The 20,782-nt window shown below is 45.8% G+C and overlaps 1 protein-coding gene across 1 annotated transcript in view; it reads left to right on the top strand.

Moving 5' to 3' along the window:
* The window catches only part of DDX31 (DEAD-box helicase 31), a 74,416-nt gene that overhangs the window by 8,820 nt on the left and 44,814 nt on the right, over nucleotides 1–20,782 (top strand). Inside the window, exons 7-14 of the mRNA XM_043469936.1 lie at nucleotides 5,794–5,838; nucleotides 7,167–7,208; nucleotides 8,002–8,066; nucleotides 9,566–9,685; nucleotides 9,813–9,919; nucleotides 11,315–11,550; nucleotides 12,293–12,469; nucleotides 15,127–15,186. Of these exons, the coding sequence (XP_043325871.1) occupies nucleotides 5,794–5,838; nucleotides 7,167–7,208; nucleotides 8,002–8,066; nucleotides 9,566–9,685; nucleotides 9,813–9,919; nucleotides 11,315–11,550; nucleotides 12,293–12,469; nucleotides 15,127–15,186 (852 nt within the window). The remainder of the gene's footprint in view (nucleotides 1–5,793; nucleotides 5,839–7,166; nucleotides 7,209–8,001; nucleotides 8,067–9,565; nucleotides 9,686–9,812; nucleotides 9,920–11,314; nucleotides 11,551–12,292; nucleotides 12,470–15,126; nucleotides 15,187–20,782) is intronic.

Below are 20,782 nucleotides of genomic sequence, written 5' to 3'. Positions count from 1 at the left end.
ATAAACAACTGTAACAGTCATTCTAGCAGGTCTACTAGGGAACATTTGTAAGATGCTACTCATGTGTCAGACATGGTGCTGAATGCTTTGCTCACGTTATCTAATTGGCTTGCTAACCGCCCTAATCGCACTAAATAGGAAGAAATTACTGTTACCTCAATTTGAAAAAAAAAACAAGGAGACTTGAAGTTAAATACCACCCTAAGGCCATGCGAGGAGTGAGCCTGAAGTTGCATTTCCACCTCCATTCTCTGTGGCTCCTGAGGCCAAGCTCTTCTCACCGGAAACAGCATTGTATTAAAAACAGGGACTTGGCATGAATAGTAGAAGTGAAAATAAGCACCTCATTAGTGAGTGTGACAGTTGGGCCGCCTTGTATTTCGCATTTTCTCAGACCTCTTCTTTAGTTGTGAAGCACACTTAGCACCTGGGCCAGCAGGGCCAGAACTAGGTTCCTTGGCACGGATCCTGAGGAGGCCATGTGACTTCCGTATTCCGTGGGCATCAGTATCATCTCAGAACCCAACCTGGAATCTCACGAATACACCCTGGTTATTCTGAGTTGAGAGGAAATGGTGAGAATAGAAATAGGAAGTGGAGTAGTTCACAAGAAGATAAGAAGAGCTGGTTGGTCACTTTTTTCCTTGGTTTGGGCACGCCAGATTGGATGTTTGTCTAGCCTTCCTGTTATTGCAGTGACAAAATAAATAACGATAGTGTTGGGTTCCGGTCCACAGTCTAAAACAAATACCCTGAGTCCAAACTGACACAAATGAATTATTGGCTAAACAGATGGGACAAGGGGAAGCCCTTCCTTACAGTAGAGTTCCAGTGAATTCATATAGGACATCATCATGTGGCAAATGCCACGGTGGTAGTGCTTCTGGCAGGAATCTTTGGAAATGCGAGAGTGAGTGGATGAAAGTGTGATGAAAATGGGATATTTACACACTGAAGTTATCTTTCCAGGAAATAGAGGAAAAAATGATACCTTTATGGTGGGGAGCCTGGCTGTCACCACCTCAACCACGTGATCACAGGGGACCTCACCAGTGCTGGGTTGTGTTGACCTCACGTCTCTTGCTAGGGGTATGAGGGATGAAATAGTACTTCCCTGGTTTCCTTTCATTATATATATGTCTGTATATATATTTTAATTTTCATATGTTTTGTTGTTTGTTTTTGGTTGTGCTGGGTCTTCACTGCTCCACAGGCTTTTCTCTAGCTGCAGCGGGCGGGGCTGCTCTCCAGGTGCACTGTGAGGGCTTCCGGAGTGGCAGCTCCCGGGCTCTGGAGCGCGGGCTCCGTATTTGTGCTCCACGGGCTTAGGTGCTCCGTGGCAGGGAGGATCTTCCAGGACCAGGGATTGAGCCTGTGTCTCCTGCACTGGCAGGTGGATTCTTTACCACTGAGCCACAAAGGAAGTCCTTCTCTGGTTTTCTTGCCAAAAATGCACAACTCTAATTTGATCACAAACATCACATAAAGCCAAGTCAAAAGACATTCTACACAGCAACCAGCCAGTACTCTTCAAAAGTATTGAGGTCACAGAAGACAAAGATGTACTAAAGCTCTACCCCAGGGTAAAAGAGACAAAAAACACACGACAGCTGAGTGCCATGTGGCTCTGAATTGGATCCGAGTCTGGGAAAAGGCGTGTTAGAAAATCAGATTAACTGATAATGTTGAATCAGTGTTAATTTCCAGTGTATCAGGTTGGCCCAAAGGTTGTTCAGATTTTTCCATAAGATCTTAACATAATGATTTTGAGAATCAAAGTCATATAAGGAAGCTGGGAGGAGGGGGGGGGGCGGTAAGGGAGTTCTTTGAACTATTTGTGTAGTTTTGTGTAAGCCCAAAATTATTTCAGAATGAACATGTTCAAATTTATTTAAACTTTATTTAGATGATTTTAAGTCAATAAAACAAATCCTACACAATCATTCAAGTGAAAGTGATATTTTCTTCAGTTCCTATTCGTGGACTTGATAGGCATTCTTGCCATGTTAAAAAAGGGAGGCTATAAAGCAGTATGTATAATGAGAGTCCAGGTTCATAACTAGTGATCGTGTGTATGCACATACATATGTGCATGCACACTCAGAGATGAGAAAGATACTTTTCAAACTAATACTGGCTTTCTCTGAGGTGGATGAGTGAGAATTCTGTTTCCTGTGGATGACTGGTGTTTGCTTCCACTGGGTACTTTGCAGTGAGGGGGCTCATACAAGGGGCTTTCACGTTGTACCTGGTACAGATTAGAGAAGAAATATGAATTAATTAGGTCAGTATCTGAAGTCTCAGTCCTTTAGATACTCCAAGAGAATGTCTGTAGACAGTGGAGGGTTTTTTCTTTCTTGGAAAGTTGCAGGGTTTGGGCGTATATCTGAGCTGGCGTGGGCCCCACAGTTCCAGCGCAGCTGACTCATTTCCTGGACCTGTGAACTAAGGACAGCAGAGATGCAGTTGTGTTCCTAGAGTGGACAGCCTGGGGCTCTGCTCAGAACCTGGGCCTGAGTGAGATGTTGAGCGCATCTTTCCATCCCTGTATGCCCCGGGGGGGATCACGGGGAGCCTGTGTCCTGGGGCTGCCAGGATTGAGGGAGGCGTTGGACCGGGAGAGTGGAGCCCTGCCTCCCCGATCCTGGCGACAGTGCCTGCCTGCTGAGTGTCCTCGTCGTCAGCAACGTGGACTTGTATGAAGGGCAGTGTTCTGAATTGCTTATATTCAGAGCCTTAACCGGCCGTGTATGTCATTGCTTTTATTACTCAACTATTTTTTTAATATCAATAACAGCTCGTTCTATTAAAGATGGGAATATACTGTAGAAATGGTTTTCCAAGCCCAAATTTATTTCAAGTAACATTCAGTATAGGCCCTTGTGGTTCAATGTAAATGGATCTGGCCTGTTAAAAACCTGTCTGGAGGGAGCAGCGAATTCAAGGCACCCAGCAGAGTCTTCAATTACTGTAGTGATGGGATGAGAACGGACCAATTTTCTGTGTTTCCACACTTTCAGCTCCTTGGGCTCTCATTTTTTTTTTTTTTTTAAACATCCTATCCATCCTTCCTCACTCACTTCTGCCCTGCGAGGAACTGATTGTTCTTTCTTCTTCTCTGTGTAGTAACACCTTTTGAAATGTCAGAATCTCTAACGCTGCGGTGTTGATACCGTTGTACTAACATGTTTACCATTCCCCGCCCGGGCTTCAGCTTCTTGCAAAGATGTCAAGTACAGACACCTCTAGTTTGAATTCCAAATCTTTTTCTCCTTGTGGGTAAATATTTCCTATGCAAAACATGAAAACCATCCTTGTAATTTAATTTGCCACTAAATCTGTGCTTAGCTTCAACACTAATGTGTTTTGTTTTTTTTTTTTTTTTTGATGTGGACCATTTTTTTAAAGCCTATTGAATTTGTTACAATATTGCTTCTGTTTTCTCTTTTGGTTCTTCAGCTGGGAGGTTTGTGGGATCTTAGTTTCCCGACCAGGGATTGAACCCACACCCCCTGCATTGGAAGGTGAAGTCCTAGCCCCTGGACCACCAGGGAAGTTCCCTAACAGAGTTTTGGTTCCTCCCCTATGTGTCCTAGCGCTTTGGAGGTGCAAGGCACCACTGGACCCTTTTCAGATTACTTTGTTTTCTTCTATCATTGTTACTGTTATTTATGGATATAATGTATATGTTAAAATTTTTTCTTGAAGAGTACCAAAGAACATACAGTGATCAGTGAGTGGTTCTACTGCCCCTTGGCCCAAAAGGCACAGCTCTTAGGATAGTGTGGTCCTTATCACCAGCCTCCTGTTTTTCCTCCCAGGGATGTTCTTTGCGTGTAAAGTGAATCTGAGTATGTGTAGTTCCCCTCCTCCTCTGGCTGAGGTTTTTGCTTGTTTGATACAGAAATGGTTGCTTGCTGTGCATGATTGTGCCTTGCTTTTTTCACTTAATATGTTTGGGGGATGGTTTGTTATCATTACTGTGTTGACCTGCTTTGTTTTTTGTTACGGCCGCCTAGTATTCCACTGTATGTATGTACCATAAATTATTGAGTCATTCCCTCATTGATGAAATTTATTTTGTATTCAACATTTTGCTACAAAGCAATTAAACAACTTCTTTACACACACTTATGAATCTTTTTGAGAAACTCTTATAAATGGAATTTGTATTTTTATTTGGTAGATAATACCAAAATTGATCTTAAAAGGAGGTACACCAGTTTTCATTCCCACCAACACTGTACAAGAGTTTCTGTGTCCCTGTGCCTTTATCAACACTGTTGGCTGTTTTATTTTTGCTCATCTGACAGGGGAAAAATATTGTGTCATAGTTTTAAGTTGAATTTCTCTTGGGAGTAAAGTTGAGCATCTTTTCACATGTTTAAAACTCATATTTTGAGTTATTATTTCCATAAATTAACTGTTATGCCCTTCTCCATTTTTCTGTTTGAGTTGATGGTCTTTTATTTTTAATTCAATTACAAACCTTTATAAACTAAGAAATGGTCCTTTCTCTTATGTATGGCATATTCTTCCCCATGTTATTTGATTCAATTTTATTACTTTTTCATTCTGAAATTTTAAATTTTTTGTGTAATAAAATTCTTCATGTTTTATAGTTTCTGAGTATCATGTCATCTGTAAAAAGGCCAATTTAACTCCAACTTTATTTTTCTAGACTAGTTTTAAAAGGGCATTTAAATTGTCCATCTTTTCATTGCTGATATAAATTGCCCCTTACCGTATTTCCTGACTTTTTGTATGTATTTGATTTAATTCTGGACTGTATTTGCTATTATAATCTTATGTGGTAGCATCAATTTTTAAAAAAACTACTACGTATTTAAGTTGTTTTAACACTTGATGTTCAGAAATATCTTGATTATTCTTGCACATTTGTTTTTCCATGTGAACTTTGAAATCAGCTTATTTTTTATATGCATGTATATGTATTTTTGTGACATTTTCTCAATATTTTATATATGCATAAATATGCATGTTCATGGCATTTTTATTAGAATTGCATTACATTTATGGATTGATTTAGGAAGATTAGCTTAATAATATTGAGTCTTCTTATCCAAGAATCATTTATTTAAATTTTATTTTATGTGCCTCAGAGGTATTCAAAATTTTTTATTGTATTTTTGTGAAGTGTAGTTTTTTATGTTGGGGTTTGGTTTTTTTTTTTTTTTTTGCTATTCTAAACATGGTTCCATCTAACTTTCTGCATTGGAAAGTTACTGATTTTTATATATTAATTTTACATTCAGCTAGTTGACTGAATTGTCTTTCTATAATAGATTTTCAAATGATTTCTTAAGCTTTTTTTTTCTTTAGGATAAAATATCATCTGCTAATAATGACAACTTTACTTCCTACTTTCCAGATTCATGCATATTTCTTTGTCTGATTGCATGGGTCAGAACTTCTAGATCATTGTTCCATGATAATGGGCTTCCCTGGCGGTTCAGATGATACAGAATCCCAGGGAGACCTGGGTTCGAACCCTGGGTTGGGAAGATCCCCTAGAGAAGGAAATGGCAACCCACTCCATTACTCTTGCCTGGAGAATCCCAGGGACAGAGGAGCCTGGCGGGCTACAGTCCACGGGGTCGCAGAGAGTCGGACACGACTAAATGGCTGAGCATACAAGCACAGTGGACCATCTTATCACTTTCCTTAATAAGACTGCTTCTGATGTTTACAAGTGGCTACCCCCAATATCTGTCCAGATTCCTATGACCTGTGTTCATTCAACTCATGGCATTCTTTTCTTCTGTTCAACAGCGTGGTGATGGACCCTACGCTCTGATACTAGTGCCAACAAGAGAGGTAAGCAGTCCCGGGATGTGTGCTAATAAGCAAGTTCTTTCAGCAATATTGTTGAATAAAATTCAAATGTTTTGACTATTTTTCTCTACTGCACCAATCACCACACTCTTCCCTTTGCCAGGGAACCATCCTCTGGTTCCTGACAAGAAGAAAAATTCGAGTAGTCTTAGAAACCAGAAGTTTTTGGTTGTGGAGAAGTGTTTCTCTGTTATCTAAAAACTAATGACATTATAGATTTCTTTTAAAAAGAATTAAAATAATTGCATTTTTGTACATTTTTTTCTTGTACAACTTAATTAACAATTAAAAGCGGTTGGCCCTAAAAATGAACCTTTTCTTTTTTTTTTAATTTTTACTTGTTTCTGAAAGTTAAGCTTTTTGATATTTTTCTTCCTTCTTGGTGGAAATCTCTTCTATCCGATTTATTTTATTTGCCTGCGGAGGCAATTTCAGATCAGGATGCGTGTTTCCTGTATCAAATGCCAATCACTTCCTTGCAGAGCACAGATCTCGGCGATGGAGGGTTCAGCCCAGCCTTTTGTACAGCCCACAGTGCCCTGTCTCAGCTCCATCCAGTGAAGGAGCAGGCATGGAGCTATTTAAATTTTTACAGCGGCAACCTCGCTCTTCCCTGGGATGCTTCATGAATACTAAACACATGGAAACTGTATCTTCCTTGGATAAAGGGATTACGTAGAGGCTTTGCTGATGGTTGTTAATGGCTATAACCTACATTTATTTTCTCTTTCTCTGGTTTCCACTGGCCTTGTTGGTTTCTGTGTTATTTCTGCCCCCTTTTAATAAACTTGGGAAATGATCATCTCTGTCTTCTTTAGCTGCCGCTCTGCCCCGACATAGCCTTAGGAAATAGTCATGTCACCTTCACAGCAGTGACCCCAAGGCTAGCCTGTTGCGTCACCATACCGCTTCACACATACTACATTCTCTCTCTTTCCAGAGGGAGCCAGATTCAGGTCAACTCTGCTTCATTTTCTTCCTTTGTGCACCATAGACTGTACCTCTCTGCACGGTACTCTGGGAATTTGAGCCAGCAGAGGGAGCACAGAACACTATGTTTGTGTGTGTCCAAGAAATAGATTCTCCAAACTGACAGGTTTCAGCATCAGCCTAAGAACAAGATGTATTTCCCAAGTAGATTCTGTGTATAGGACTTTTTTTTAATCCTACCTTGAGGTCCTACGTTGCATCCTTATCACTTCACACTGCCTAAATTTTTAAAAATAAATGAAAAGGAAAAAAAATAAATAAATAAATGAAAAGGAAAGGAGGGATCTTGCTCATCAGTTCTCACTTTTTCATGTTTACAGCTGGCTCTGCAAAGCTTTGATACTGTCCAGAAACTGCTTAAGGTAAGGCAAGCCACGAGTTCAGCTTTGTCTTTTTTTCCCCGACTTTTTGAGGAAAGAGATCCCACAGTCTTTTCTTTATTTTCAAAGAGCTAGGAATCACTCCACTGTCCCTCCATCCCCTGGTTGTCTCTGCTCTCCCCAGGTACAGTTTGTAGGTTTTTATTGATCTAAACCTTATGAATCACTGATTTCTAGCTTAGTGAGTTTACTAGTGTTTCCTGGTACTTCCATTCCTATAATCCATTCATCGTAGTCACTAGCAAGCCACCTACAGAGCTTCACAGGTACAATCTTACGGTGATCCAGTGAAAGCAACTTAGCAGGCTATAAGCAGGGTTTGTTTCAGAATGAGGAGAGAGAAAGCTTCCGAGTCAAACCTTGCCAGCCCACCAAATTATGAGAATTGATCTCTCCTTTTCTTTCATCATGGTTGGCAATGCGGAAGCATTGTATTTGGGTTTGATCTTAACCAAAAAGGAAAAAATAAAAAAGGCAATAGACTCACTAAAATGTGTTTTCAGTTCAGGCTCTATGGGGAAAGGCAGAGAAGCTCCTTGAATCATTTAAAAAGCTCATACTCTTGCGGCGTCGGAAGCTAGCTGAATAGTTGTAATTTAAGTTAGCGCTGATAACCACGGGCCTGGCATTGCCTTGGAACTGTGTCTGCGCAGTATTGCCTCCTGCACTGAGAAGCACTCCCTCCCAACTTCCTAAAGCAACGGGAATTTGCAGTTAGGCTCTGTTTTCTGTAAATTGGGCTTCACATTGATTTTGGTCTGATGTCTTTCTGTAGCCATTTACCTGGATTGTGCCTGGAGTGTTAATGGGAGGAGAGAAGAGAAAATCAGAAAAGGCCAGGTAGGGAGAGTTTTGTTTGTTTTCCTTTTTCAATCTGCCCTGTCTTCCTCTTCTGTAAGACTCTAGCCCTTCTCAGCCTGGGGAGAGCCTTGTCCCAGACGGTGGTTCCTAGTCCCAGGATGTATGGACACTTGAGTCCCCGTTAGGGGTCGTTCTAAACAGTGCTATTTGTTTTAAATATTGATGAGCCTACCGGTGGCTCCCTTTTGATGTGATCAATGACAGCTCTTTACCTTCTTAACTCGCACCCTCAACCCCTCCCATCCCCCAACATCCATGGTCCCCCTTCCTAAGGATACATCCCCTTAGACATTTTGTGACATTGGGAGTTTGGGAATTTGTTGTTTGATTTTACAAAAACAAGATTATAAACCTACATGATGCTTTACATCTTGCTTTTTATACCCAAATACATTTATTTGTAATTCTGTGTTAGAATTGGTCATGGGTGTCAGTAGAAAATTATTGCAAGAAGTACATCCCAAGTTGTCTGCATTCTCTTGAAGACGTTTTTATTTTATTGTAGCCTCATGCTTAGTAGTTATGTCCAATCCTGTGTGTGATGTGTAACCAAGGAGTAGATACTAAACGTGAAACTTTCAAATATTGGCTAGGATGAGATTCCATTCCACTGTAAATAACAGCAACGGTGCTGTTGAATATGGAAGTTTTTTTTCTTTTTCTTTCACATTTAAGAAGCTGGCTGACATGGTGTGTGCACCAGCATGAGGACCCCTGGCTCATTCTGTTTTTTTGTGCCGTTAAGAGAGGCTTCTGTTTTCAAGCTTTCCTCATAGTGTTAGATAGTTGTTGGAGCTCCAGCCATTATATCTAGCTTCCTGCCATACCTCCTCCTTCTAAAGGTACTGATAGGATTTGCATGTTTCCTTTTTCCACCTGTCTTACTGCTAGAACATAGGCATGTGTCCACTTAATGACAAGGGCAGCTGGAAAATGTACTCAGCTGAAAACTGTACACTTTTATTACTGTGGGCTCGTGGGATAAAGGATGTCTGGGGAGTAAGAAGTTAAATTTGTTCCACCTAGTCTGTGGGGCAAGGCGGGGCACATCGCATGGAGGTTCCAACAAGGGTTCAGCGTAAGAAACTCCCCAGCCATCAGAGCACATTTCAGGGGGTGACTCCTTCACTAAGGGGTTCCCTGGCACAGGCGAGGTGACAGCCTGGAGTGTTCCAGAAAGCATCTGTGGGTCAGATAAAGGGCATTGGGTCATAGAGTAAAGATTCATCTGAGACTTAAGGTTTTATGATTTTAATAGAATTTCAGCAATTACAGTTATTTTCTGCAAGATAGAGAAACTACAGAGAAAAATCAGAACTTAAATACATCTTTGTATCTGCTTGTTATGTTTGTCATGACTCAAACTGTGGCACCTTGGCTCTGGCCCTGAATCTGTCTTCCTTCACCGTTTCGCTGTGTCTTCTGTTGATGCGGCTCTGTCAGATTTACTTTCTGTTGTGATGTATACTTTTAAACAGGCTCCGAAAAGGAATAAATATCCTTATTTCCACTCCTGGGCGCCTTGTGGATCATATAAAATCCACCAAGAGCATCCATTTCCGTCAGATCCGTTGGCTGATTCTGGATGAAGCAGACAGGTGAGCCCTTCCGGGAAACATGAGAGGTGAAGGGAAAGGGCTGTTTCTGGGTCTTCACTGAAGCTTCTGGAGCCCTATGGCATTCCATGTATGCATGGAGATTAAAACTCCTTCCTTGAAACCACAGAATCTTGGATTTGGGTTTTGAAAAGGACCTCACGGTGATCCTCAACGCTGTGAATGCCGAGTGCCAGGAACGACAGAACGTCTTGCTGTCGGCGACGCTCACGGAAGGTGAGATGAAAAGAAACACACTGTGTTCTCGTTGAAGAGGAGGGGCTAGACGTGAGCTGGCCCTCAGTTGTCTGCCTGCCTTGCTTCTCGGCCTCAAGGTGGGGGCCGGGGAGGCAAGGAGGAAGGCATCCTGAGAGGACTGCTCTCCAAAGCACATGTCCTGCGTGCCCGGCCTCCTCTCCCCGCCATCCTGACTCTCTGGTCCCTGGCGTCTGGGGAGAAGGAGAAAGAGCAGGTCCCAAGTCCAGCACCCCCGCGGAAGGGAGAGGCTGCTGGCACTCACATCGATGTGGAGGTAGGAGGAGGCTGGTAGTCTCAAGAGGTTGTGATGGCGGGTGCTGCCCGCTCAGGGCAGGGCTCCTGTCCTGAAGGAGGTGACCTCTCTGCCAGCACATTTCTAATTATCATCATCCTGCATTTCTCCTAAAGACACTGTGTTGTTGTTTAGTTGCTCAGTCGTGTCTGACTCTTGGCGACCCTGTGAACTGTAGCCCATCAGGCTCCTCTGTCCTTGGGATTTTCCTGGCAAGAATACTGGAGTGGGTTGCCATTTCCTTCTCCAGGAGATCTTCCCAACCCAGAGACTGAACCCATATCTCCTTCATTGGCAGGCGGTTTCTTTACCACTGAGCCACCAGGGAAGCCCAGCTGGGACTTTTAGGTCTCTTTTTTTATTAAACCTAAAAAATACATTCCGTGAGCTCATTTCTGTCTTTCCATCCTCGTGAGATGGGGCTTCTTAGCGCGCTCGTAGATGGGAACACCGAGCCTCTACCAGGACCCCCTGCACACAGATCACTGCACGGCGCTTCAGCTCTCGTGTTCCTGTTTCACCTGGTTTACCAGCCAGTGCACGTGTACCAGACACCATCCACCTGCCCCACCAGCAGTTCTCAGGGTGTGTTCTAACTAACAGTGACCATAAGAGAGAATCCATGAAAGAGGGATTCTGTGCTCAAAGAGTGGGGGAAATGCCGCATATTACCGCCGCCTCTAGGAGGTTCATGGGCACAGTCACACAAGTCAAGGTCCTGACAAGGCCTGTAAACCCGGGAAGCCCCATGAAAGAATCCCAGGAAACCTTTCTATCAGGATTTCCATCATTTACTTGACCACCAAAGCCTTTCTGGGGAGTGATGGGCAGACATCTGTTGCAGTGGTCTTCCACAGGTCAGAGTTCAGAAACATTGGTGGTGTATATGGGTTTTTAGGCCCTGGGAAGAAATCAGTGGGTCCCCGGGAGACTGACAGTGGGGCAGATCAGCGTTAGCATTTTGGCTCCACATCAGGGTTTTCTTAGTAAGCCTGGATGTGTCGCGTTGGGGATATGCGGACGTGACCGGTTGTACAGCACATGCCTGTCAGCTGTTCTGTCTTTCTCGCTTTCTCTCCAAGGTGTAGCTCGGCTAGCTGACATCAGTTTACACGACCCTGTCAGCATCTCTGTCCTGGATGAAAGCCACGACCTGTCGAGCCCAGAGAGTGAAGCTTTTCTCGAAGCTTCTCCTCCACAGGCAACTGATGAGCTGGACGGCTTCGCCATCCCAGCCGGTCTCGAGCAGCATGTGGTGGTGGTCCCCAGCAAGCTGAGACTCGTCTGTCTGGCGGCCTTCATCCTGCAAAAGTGCAAGGTAGGTCTGAGGGCTGGGCCTGACCTGATCCTGAAAGGACTACAGTGTTGTTTATGTCAGGCATGGAGGGCAGTGAGCTGAGATGCACATGGAAGTTTCCCAGCTTCACTGTGGTGGCGAGTGCAGGTCTTAGCAGAGATCTTCTCAGTCAGTGGTTCTAGAATTGCAGTAAGGACCCAGGGGTCAGTGTATTCAACTTGAGATCCGCCTCATAGACCAGTCCTAGGCTGACACCGGAAATGTCACGTGGTTGAAGCGTGCTGGATGTGAGCCAGATACATGGGCCTGTGTGCATGTGTTTAGAGGCTCATCCTATTTGTGTATTTACTGGATTCACATGATAACTTTCTCTGGTATATGGAGAAATAGTAGGTGGAAGGGCTTGAGGGTGCAGCTTCTAGACTGACCGTGATCTCGGGGTCTCCACGGGGAGGGCTGTGCCTGGGCAAGCCCTGAGTGAGTGAGGGAGGCCGAGCTCACGTGCAGCTTTGCTCTGAAGCGTGTTTGTTTTTCTCAGATGCGGGAGGCCCGTTTGAGGTGGCAGCTATGTCATTTTCCTGTCCTGCATTCTTTGTATTAATAGCGTGGCAGGCCAGTGTTGTTTTTAAAAATAATTCAAAGCCATCTGTCACCTTTCCAGTTCGGGGCCAGCCTGCCTGCATGTTTTACAGAGAGATTCATTTTAGCGTCACCTGATCTTAAAAATGTGTGGTGGTGTTTTTCCCCCTTTGTGTCCGTGCAGTTTGAGAGAGACCAGAAGGTGATCGTTTTCTTCTCAAGTTGCGAGCTGGTGGAGTTCCACTACACCCTCTTCCTCGAGACCCTGCTGAGCGGCTCGGGGGCCCTGGCCCCGGAGCGTTTGCCGTCCACCTCCACACCGTTAAAGTTCCTGCGGCTGCACAGCGCCCTGGACCAAGAGGTCAGCCCTGGCCTCCCCGGACTGGGAGCCTGCTGGGCCAGGGGAGGGCATGGCTAAAGTGGGCGGCCCACTGGAGGCCACAGCAGGTGACACAGCTGTGCGCCCGGTGGGGGCGGACGTGGAGCCCCTCGTTCCCGTTCACTTCTGCCCCGGGAGCGGGTCTCTTCCACCTGAGAGAGCGCGCGGGCCGGCTTGGCCGGACTATGCCCCAGCCAGCTGTTAAGGCAACAGAGCACCACTAAGTAGCTGGCACCAGGGAAGGCTTTTGCCTTTTTAGTACCCAGTGTGTAATTAGGGCTTGATGTCTTCAAATTAAGAGCATTAATGGAGCTAAATTGTGGCTCCCATATGGTACTGCTGAGCGTGACTGCTGTCATTGTCAACAAGATGCAGAGCTTTCGCTCGGAGCACTCGGGCTGGGAGAGGACGGGGCACCAGGGGCTGCGGGGGCTCCGCGTGGCGAGTATTTTTGAGCAGGAAGGAGAGTGAAACATTCTCTTCATCTTGGGTACTTAGGTACTTAGCTGCGTTCACTCTCATTCCACTGCTGGTCGCCAGGCCAGCCGTTCAGGGAGTCCAGCAGGATGTAGGAGGAGGTGAGCTCACCGGAACGTGGCAGGAAGGACAGACAGGGCTTGGAAGAGGGAGCCAGCTTGTCCTAGAGGAGAGGTTACCAGGCAGCTGAGGAAACGAGAGAGCTCTAAAGAGAGCCCGAAAGAGAGTGATGGTTTGATTAGAGCCACCTTAAAAAAGTCAGAGCATTTTTAGAGTCAGAGAAGGCATCAAGTCCAGCCCTTCTTTTTGCTATTGCTTTTTTTGTTTTAGTAATTAAGGGAATGGAGGCTGAGAAAAATGAAGGTACTCAAGGTCAGTCAAGGACACAGTTTCTTAACCCAAGACTATGCCAAATGTCCTGAACATTCCAGGCTTAATGAGTTTTGTAAACCCTTGAGTTTTACCTCCAGCTTCCCCAATTCAGTTGAGTTTGTTGGTTTCATAATGTAATGCCATTTATGGTTGGTTTTTTAACTCGGTTTACTAGTCCTCTAGGTCTCCTTTCTCCAGAGCCATCCTGCAGAGAAGGTGTGAGGGTAAAGAAGAAGCTGAATGTGGGCTCAGGAGGATCTAGGGACTTGCAGAGGTCAGCAGAAGACCCTGCAGTTAGGGTGTTTCAGACAGCGCGCCTCACAGGGTAGCAGGGCGTTTACAGCTGTGTGCGCTGGGGCAGGCTGCCTGTGTTCTGGGCCTGCCTGCTGCTCACTGGCTGTGTGACCTCAGGGAAGCATCTAACCTCTCTGTGCTCAGCGTCCAGGCCTCTAAAGTGGAGCGAACAGTAGTACAGACTTCTGGAGTTGTGGCAGTTCACTGAGTTAGCGCAGACTGAGTGCTCAGTACATGTCAGGGGCCATCCTTGTTGTTGTTTCTCTTTCAGAAAAAGTAATTTTTTCATCATTTAATAATTGCTAGTATTTTACTTGTGTTGTCCTGTTTGTTAGGTGTTTAGCCATCACACCCTCCCTGTGAGATGGGTAGGAGGTCGAAGGGAGGGTCTCTGCATTTCGTTTTCTAAACACAAGTGAAGTGTCTTGTCCTGAGGCCTAAGCTAAAACCGGCCCATCACATCTTCCTGATGTGATGGTTACCCTGTTACTCTGTTACCCTGCCCACCTGCCCACCGCTCCACGTGATCTCTGTGTGGTCTCAGAGTGGCCGACTCAACGCTTCACGAGCATCAGAGGGGCTGCTGTTGAAAGAGCTGTCGCCTGATGGCCGTGCTGAACCCTCAGGGGTCTGGTCGTTGGATTCCTTGCTCCACGTCTGCATACAGCATGTCCTGCCTTTAAGGTGTTTCATAGGCTCTTAGGAACTTTTTTGGTTTTGACTCCACAGAGAAGCCATGAACTCCCAGGGTTCAGAAACCTGTTCAGCCCTTTACCAACAGTGGTTGCACATGCCTTGGGCGAGTTCCTTAGCCCCTTATGCCTCAGTTTCTCCCCCTGGCACGGCGGGTGGTGGCAGGGCCTGCTCCTCAGGTTTCTGTGCGGTTCAGGCACGTTCAGGCCGGCTCTGGTACCTGGGGGCCCTCAGTAGCAGCCCTCAGAGGGAGCCTCATGATGTTGCCAGGTGTGTGGTTTGTTTTGAGAGGTGGGATGATTTCATTTTCTTCTTTGACTTGAAATATTTTTCTCCAGGTAAGACATACAGTTCTTAACAAGTTTACAATCTTTTTTAAAATAAATTTTTTTTAAAAATTGCTCTGTAGGAAAGGTTGGTTGCTCTTCATCCTCCAGACCACCTGTAGAAAAGGTGTTAGAATAAATTCTGAGTTGGGACCCGCAAGGGCAGGCACTTACCTTTGGCACCCCTACTGTTAGTGCTGGCCGTCTCTGGAGGCTGTGCCCCTCTCCCTGTGTTATCTTAGTGAAATGTGCTGCCCTCCATTATTTGCCTATGTCTGGAAGAAGCCTAGTCCTGTAGGAACAGGGTCTTGTTAGATGATATGAAGAATCCACTTCTTCCTCTTCCTTGGCAAAACCTTTCAGTGCCTAGAAGTGGTTACAGTAGTAGGAAGTTGGGAGACTCGTAAGAATCTAAGCCCACCACCTAGCTGTCATTGAGCTGAGTTATAAAGACCCTATTTTTTCTTGTTTTTGCAGGAAAGAACAGCAGTGTTTCAAGATTTCATGCATTCCAGAACAGGCATTCTTTTTTGCACGGTATGTATCGCTCTGTGCTCTGTGGGAAGGTTGAAAATTGATGGTGGTGGTGGTGGTTGCAATTTTTTGTCTCTGGACGGCTTGCCTTGCAGTCAGCAGCCCTACAGGGAGCAGGGATCCCAGGGGCCGCTTGGCGTGCTGGTCTCCTTGCACTCCGGGTTTGTCACCCAACTGCCACGGGTAGCGGGCTGCCACCGCCCAGAAGACTTGGCGATTTGCTCACTAATGGTGGCAGCTGTTGGTCTGAAAATGTGTGAATCTTGGTGATTTCTATCCACCAAGAACTTGTAAATTACAGCTATCGGGAGTAATTAGAGCTGAGAAAGCCTTTTCACAACAAAATCACTCTGCTTGCCTCTGCTCACCTTTTCTTAAAGGAAAATAGACGCGCTTGGACAGATTCTGTGCGCTCTTGTTTAAACCTACCATTTGCCCTACAGTTTTCAGAGCCATTTCACTCGGCCTCTCCAGCACTGCTCTGACCTTTTACCTGCACATCTCTTGTGCTCTTTCAAGCTTAGAAACACACTTTCAACATCCCTGCTTCTCCAGGGACTCACTTCACCAAAGGTGCTGCTCGCTCCCAAGATTAAAATGCCTTCCACGTGTGTGCCATCTCGGAAGATGTAACTTAATCCCCAGCGGTTGATTGAGAAATCCCTATCTATACAGTAATGAAATCTCACCATAGATTTAGTAACCCTGTGAACAAGTACGAGGTAGAAACAAAGACAGTTGGCTGTTTGAAGGCCTCTCTAGGCCTCACTTAATGCAGTTACTTTTTAAGGAACCCTTGTTCTCTATTTAGTTTTGAAGGTAATAGAAATGGTTTTCTTTCTAAATTGAGAGTTTATGGGTGAGTACAACTTTGTTACTTGTGTGTATGTACGTATGATCATCTATAGGACAGTCCTGCCTGGTCACCTACTGACGATTCTCGTGTGTGTGTGTACATGTGTGTGCGCGCGCCCAGCAGTGGTTCCGCTGTGCAGTCCTGCCTGGTCACCTACTGACGATTGTGTGTGTGTGTGTGTGTGTGTGCACGTGTGTGCACGCCCAGCAGTGGTTCCACTGGCCCTGGTGATTCAGATCTTAGAGCAGCAACTACTGGAACACTTGCCTCCAAAGGAGGTCTGAGTCTGGCCAAGTGGCCCTTGTCTTTATGATCCCCATCAAGTCAGATGCTTGTGTTTATCCTAAACCATCTTTACATGCCCTGTGTAAAGAGAAGATGGGTTTAGACAATCTACTCGACACAGGAATTTGTCAGGAATCCTACGTCTGTTGACATTTTTGGAGCCTGAACCCTTCCCTTCCCCTCTGTCCCCGCTTTCCTCTTACTCCACATCCTTCAGCCAAACAGGCCCCTCTCTCAGCTCCTTCTGGCCTCAGGGCTCTAGTACATGAATTCCCTCCTCCTGGGACACCCCACCCTGACTTAGACTCACCCCATCTTAGGTCTCAGCTTCATTGTCATTTTTTCTGCAAACAGAAGCCCCTGTGCTTCCCCATGAGACACTGCCAGGGCGTGCTGTGTTTCTCAGTGATGCTCCTTCCAACTGGTCTTGGTCTTCCCACCGAACCACAAGCTAGTGAAGACCGGGACTGTGTTCTGTTTGCAGTCCCATCCCAGCGTCTGGCACAGAGCAGTGTGCAGTGGGCACCGGTATTTGTGGATTAAATGGGTGGACACAGGGGATCAGTGTTGAGAACCACTGATATATGTCTTTTTCTAAAGACTGAGGCTGACATTAATATACTTGTTGATTAGGGAATACTACTTAGCCATAACAGAATGAAATCATCCATTCGCAGCAACATGGGTGGTCCTAGAGATGATCATTCTAAGTGAAATAAGCAGACTGAGACAGACAGATATCATATGATGTCACTTATGTGTGGGATCTGAAATATGATACAAATGGACTTACTTAAAAAACAGAAACAGACTCACAGAAATAGAAAACAAACTTATGGTTGTCAAAAGGGAATGGGGGAGGGATAAAATAGGAGTTTGGGATTAACAGATACAAACTATATATGTAAAATAGATGAACAACAAGTTCTTACTACATAGCATAGGGACCTATATTCAGTTTCCTATAATAAACCATAATGGAAAATAATATGAAAAAGAATATATGTGTGTATATACAGACACACACACACACACATATATATAAACTGAATTACTTTGCTCTACACCAGAAACTAATACAACATTGTAAGTCAACGGTACCTCAATAAAAAAATAAATAAAAATCCAGTTTTACCCATGGGATTCTCATAAACATTCCTATAAAGGATTGCTTGTGACATTTTTTTTTTTAAAGTGCTCATTGGGAATAAGTTTACTTTCTCATATCCATGGTGTTATCTGAAGAGTGAACGTTGGAGATCACCTATGTTAAAACAGAAGGCAGCAAGAATCCATGTGTTGGAGTTTGGGTTAGGACTGGAACAAAGTGCTTTCTTTGACCCTTAAGATGCTGGAAATGTCCCTGGTGGGAAATTGTCAAGTCTCCCAAGGTAAGCAGATGTGACCCTGTTTTTCACAGATGTGGGTGAGCTCCAGGTCTCAAAGAATACTCCAGGTATTTGAAGTTCAGTTTTTGGTTTTTGTCTTTTTCCAGTAGCTCTATGGAAGCAAAGATCATTTTCTGAAATGCAACTCTCGGTGGGGTCAAAAGCACTTGATGGCTTTCTTTGTTCAGCCTAGCTGCTACCTGCAAGCAGGTGATGTCAGCTAGATGATGAGCATTGTTGACTTGGCAATGTGTGGCACCCCACACCTCTGCCCCCTGCCAGGCCCCGGTGCCATGTGAAAAGCACCCTCTTGCCATCATCTGATTTCTCTAAGCCCCTGAGTGTTCATTTGCTGGTCCAGGTCACATCCAGTATGCTGAGCCTCTGCCAGTCTCTTCTTTATTCTGCTTGAAGAAATGACTGGAAAAGAACCGGGTGGGAGCTTGTTCCTGTCCATTTCTAAGCCAGGATACCAGCCCAGGTCCCTGATGATATGAAGTTCTTCATTCCTGCTCGGTCTTCCTCCCACTTTTGCGTGTGGTCGCTGTGGCCCAAAACTTGGGGTGTCTGAGACTCACTGGCTGTGATAGGTGGCGCCTGGGTTGGGGAGGCATTGTCGCTGCGTCTCTGGCAGCCGTCTGTTGCTTGCCAGGCTCTGGCCGCGCTCTGGGAGCCTCCCGGGTGCTAATGAGCAGTGGGGCCACAGAGGACAAGGCAGATGGAGACTCGCATCTTTGCATAAAGGGGACCCATGTTGTTAACTGTTGCATGGAGACTTTCTGCCTTTGTACCGTCTCTTTTGCCATTTTGATTTTTCCCAAGATTTTTTTAACAAGGCCAGAAGACTGACTGTCTTGTGTGGGAAGTTGGGAATTGTGTAACCACACAAAAGCTCACAATTCTGCTGTCTCCTTTTCTTCTAGAAAGTACCTTCCTGCTCCCCATTCTCCTCCATTGTATTTTTTCTGTGGTGAAGGAAGTTAAGGGTGTGTGTGTCTGTGTGTTTAATTATAAACATCTTAAAAGCAAGGGCCGTCTTAATTTCATGAAGTCTTTTGGGACCTGATACATGACTATATAACATGAGTTCTCGGTACACGTGTTTGACCGCAGTGGTGTGGAGTCTGGGCAGATGTGACCAGGAGAGACCAGTCTAGGAAAGAAGAGTTCTTACATACTTGGAATGTAATACTGTGTAATTTTCTAGCTTTGTCTAGAAAACTGAATCTAAAGAAGCCAAGGTAAGGAGGGAGCAAAGTACTAGCAGGAAGGAATCATTTGAAAGTTCAGAGCCCACTTTCCTCAATGGAATTAAGAAGTCAGAAGAACCAGACAGAGGAGATGGGCTTATCTTCATGCTAATTCCTTTGGCTCATAGTGAAGCACTCACCCAAAGCCAGAGGTTTTGAACATAACTGTTACATTGAGCGGTTGGAGAAACCCCAGTAGGTGACTGCAGTGTGGTATTTCCAGGCTCCTTCTGGTTTTAGGGCTGGTGGGTGGCCCTCCGTGGTTGTCCCTGGTGGTACTCAGTGATGCCTCTCCCCCCGCCCGCCAACCCCTGCACAAGGACAGGCACTTTCGGGTCCACCCGCGTCCGCTGGCTGAGCCTCTGTTGGAATGTGTGTGGTTGTCCACACATGCCTTATTTTTCAGAAGACATCTAAAGCGCCTGTGCTGCTCTCCTTCACCTGCTCTCTCTCTTTTTTCTTGAATCACACCATCAGGTCTCTGCACTTCTTAATTTCCTTTTCTCCTGGGGAATTTCTGCCGTGCCAGGTGGCCGGGAGACAAAGGATGCTTGTACGCGTCCCAAGAATGTCCCTTCAGTGCCCCCCAAAATGGAGACTTTCTGGTTTTCTCTGGCCTATGCCTTTTAGGTGAAGTTTATCTTTTCCGCTCGTATTTCATCCCTGTTCATGGCGAGATCATTTGGAGATGGTCGGCTGTTGACTCAGTTACGCTAACTCATGTTGCCAGATTTCTGGCGGCTCTAGCCAAGCTCTCGCGCCACTGACAGCTTCTGCATGCTCTCCTTCCCCCTCTGATTACGCAGCCCAATCTGTCACCCGGACGACGGGGGCCCGGACCCCGCTGATGGCTTTCCACACACGGCAGTAATGACTTCTGGCAGGCCGGGAAGGCAGCAGAGGCGAATTTGCTGCGTCCCTTGCTCAGAGAGCCACAGGCCCCCTCTCCCTGTTAGTAAAAGCACTTTGTGAGGTTCTTGGGTAAATAAATGAGTCATTTTAATCCAACTGACAGGCTGGCACCTGAGCAAGCTGCCTTCCATCTGTACCCCTCGGTCTTGTGGAGGCAGCCAATTTTCAGCCCACGGCCTTCAAGGCCTCGCCCGCGAGTGTCTTTCAGAACTGACTTTAGCGATTCTTTCATCTGAATTAGGTTAAAGGAATACAGGCAGGTTGGATCTTAAGTTCTGAGGGCGGGCACAGAACCAGAGTTTCAGCTGCGTCTTGTGCAGAGTCCTCTGGTCTGGTCCTGCTGGTTGACAGCATCCGGGAGGATGGAGCCATCTCTCTCTCCTCTGTGGTCTTTTGCCTGCGTGGGGTGACGGGCTGAGAGCGGGGAAGAGAGCCCAGAAGCTTTGACAGCCCCACCTCATTGCCTGCATGCCCGTTCCTACTTCATCACCAGCCAGAACGCTCAGATCAATGATTCTCAAGACACTTCACGTCCACTGTCTCATTGTATCGTCACAATAACCTGGGGAGATAAATCATTTGCAGCCATTTTATAGGTGGGTAACCTGAGGCTGGGAGAGCAGAGTTGACTTGCCCAGATTGGATGGCTCCCGCAGTGGTCCTGGAGTCCAGTCCTCCCCGTCCCTCCCTCCCACCCTCAGTGTAGCCCCGGCCGAGACTGCCAGGAAGTGCTGAGGGAAATAGCAGGGTTGAGTCCAAGCAGTGGCTGGCTGTGAGGTGACCCCTCCCCAGCACCAGGAGTTGTGGGGAGTGGGAGGCTCTCGGCCTGGTGTCCTAGGTTGGCTCGCCCAGCCCGAATGGGAAAACCGTGAATGGTCTGATGGTGGTGGCTGCCGAGCCCCCAACTC

This window comes from Cervus canadensis, chromosome 5 (assembly GCF_019320065.1).
Source record: "Cervus canadensis isolate Bull #8, Minnesota chromosome 5, ASM1932006v1, whole genome shotgun sequence".
NCBI classification, from domain to species: Eukaryota; Metazoa; Chordata; class Mammalia; order Artiodactyla; family Cervidae; genus Cervus; species Cervus canadensis.
Note: the sequence above shows the minus strand (reverse complement) of the source record. Positions and strands in the feature narration are given on the sequence as shown.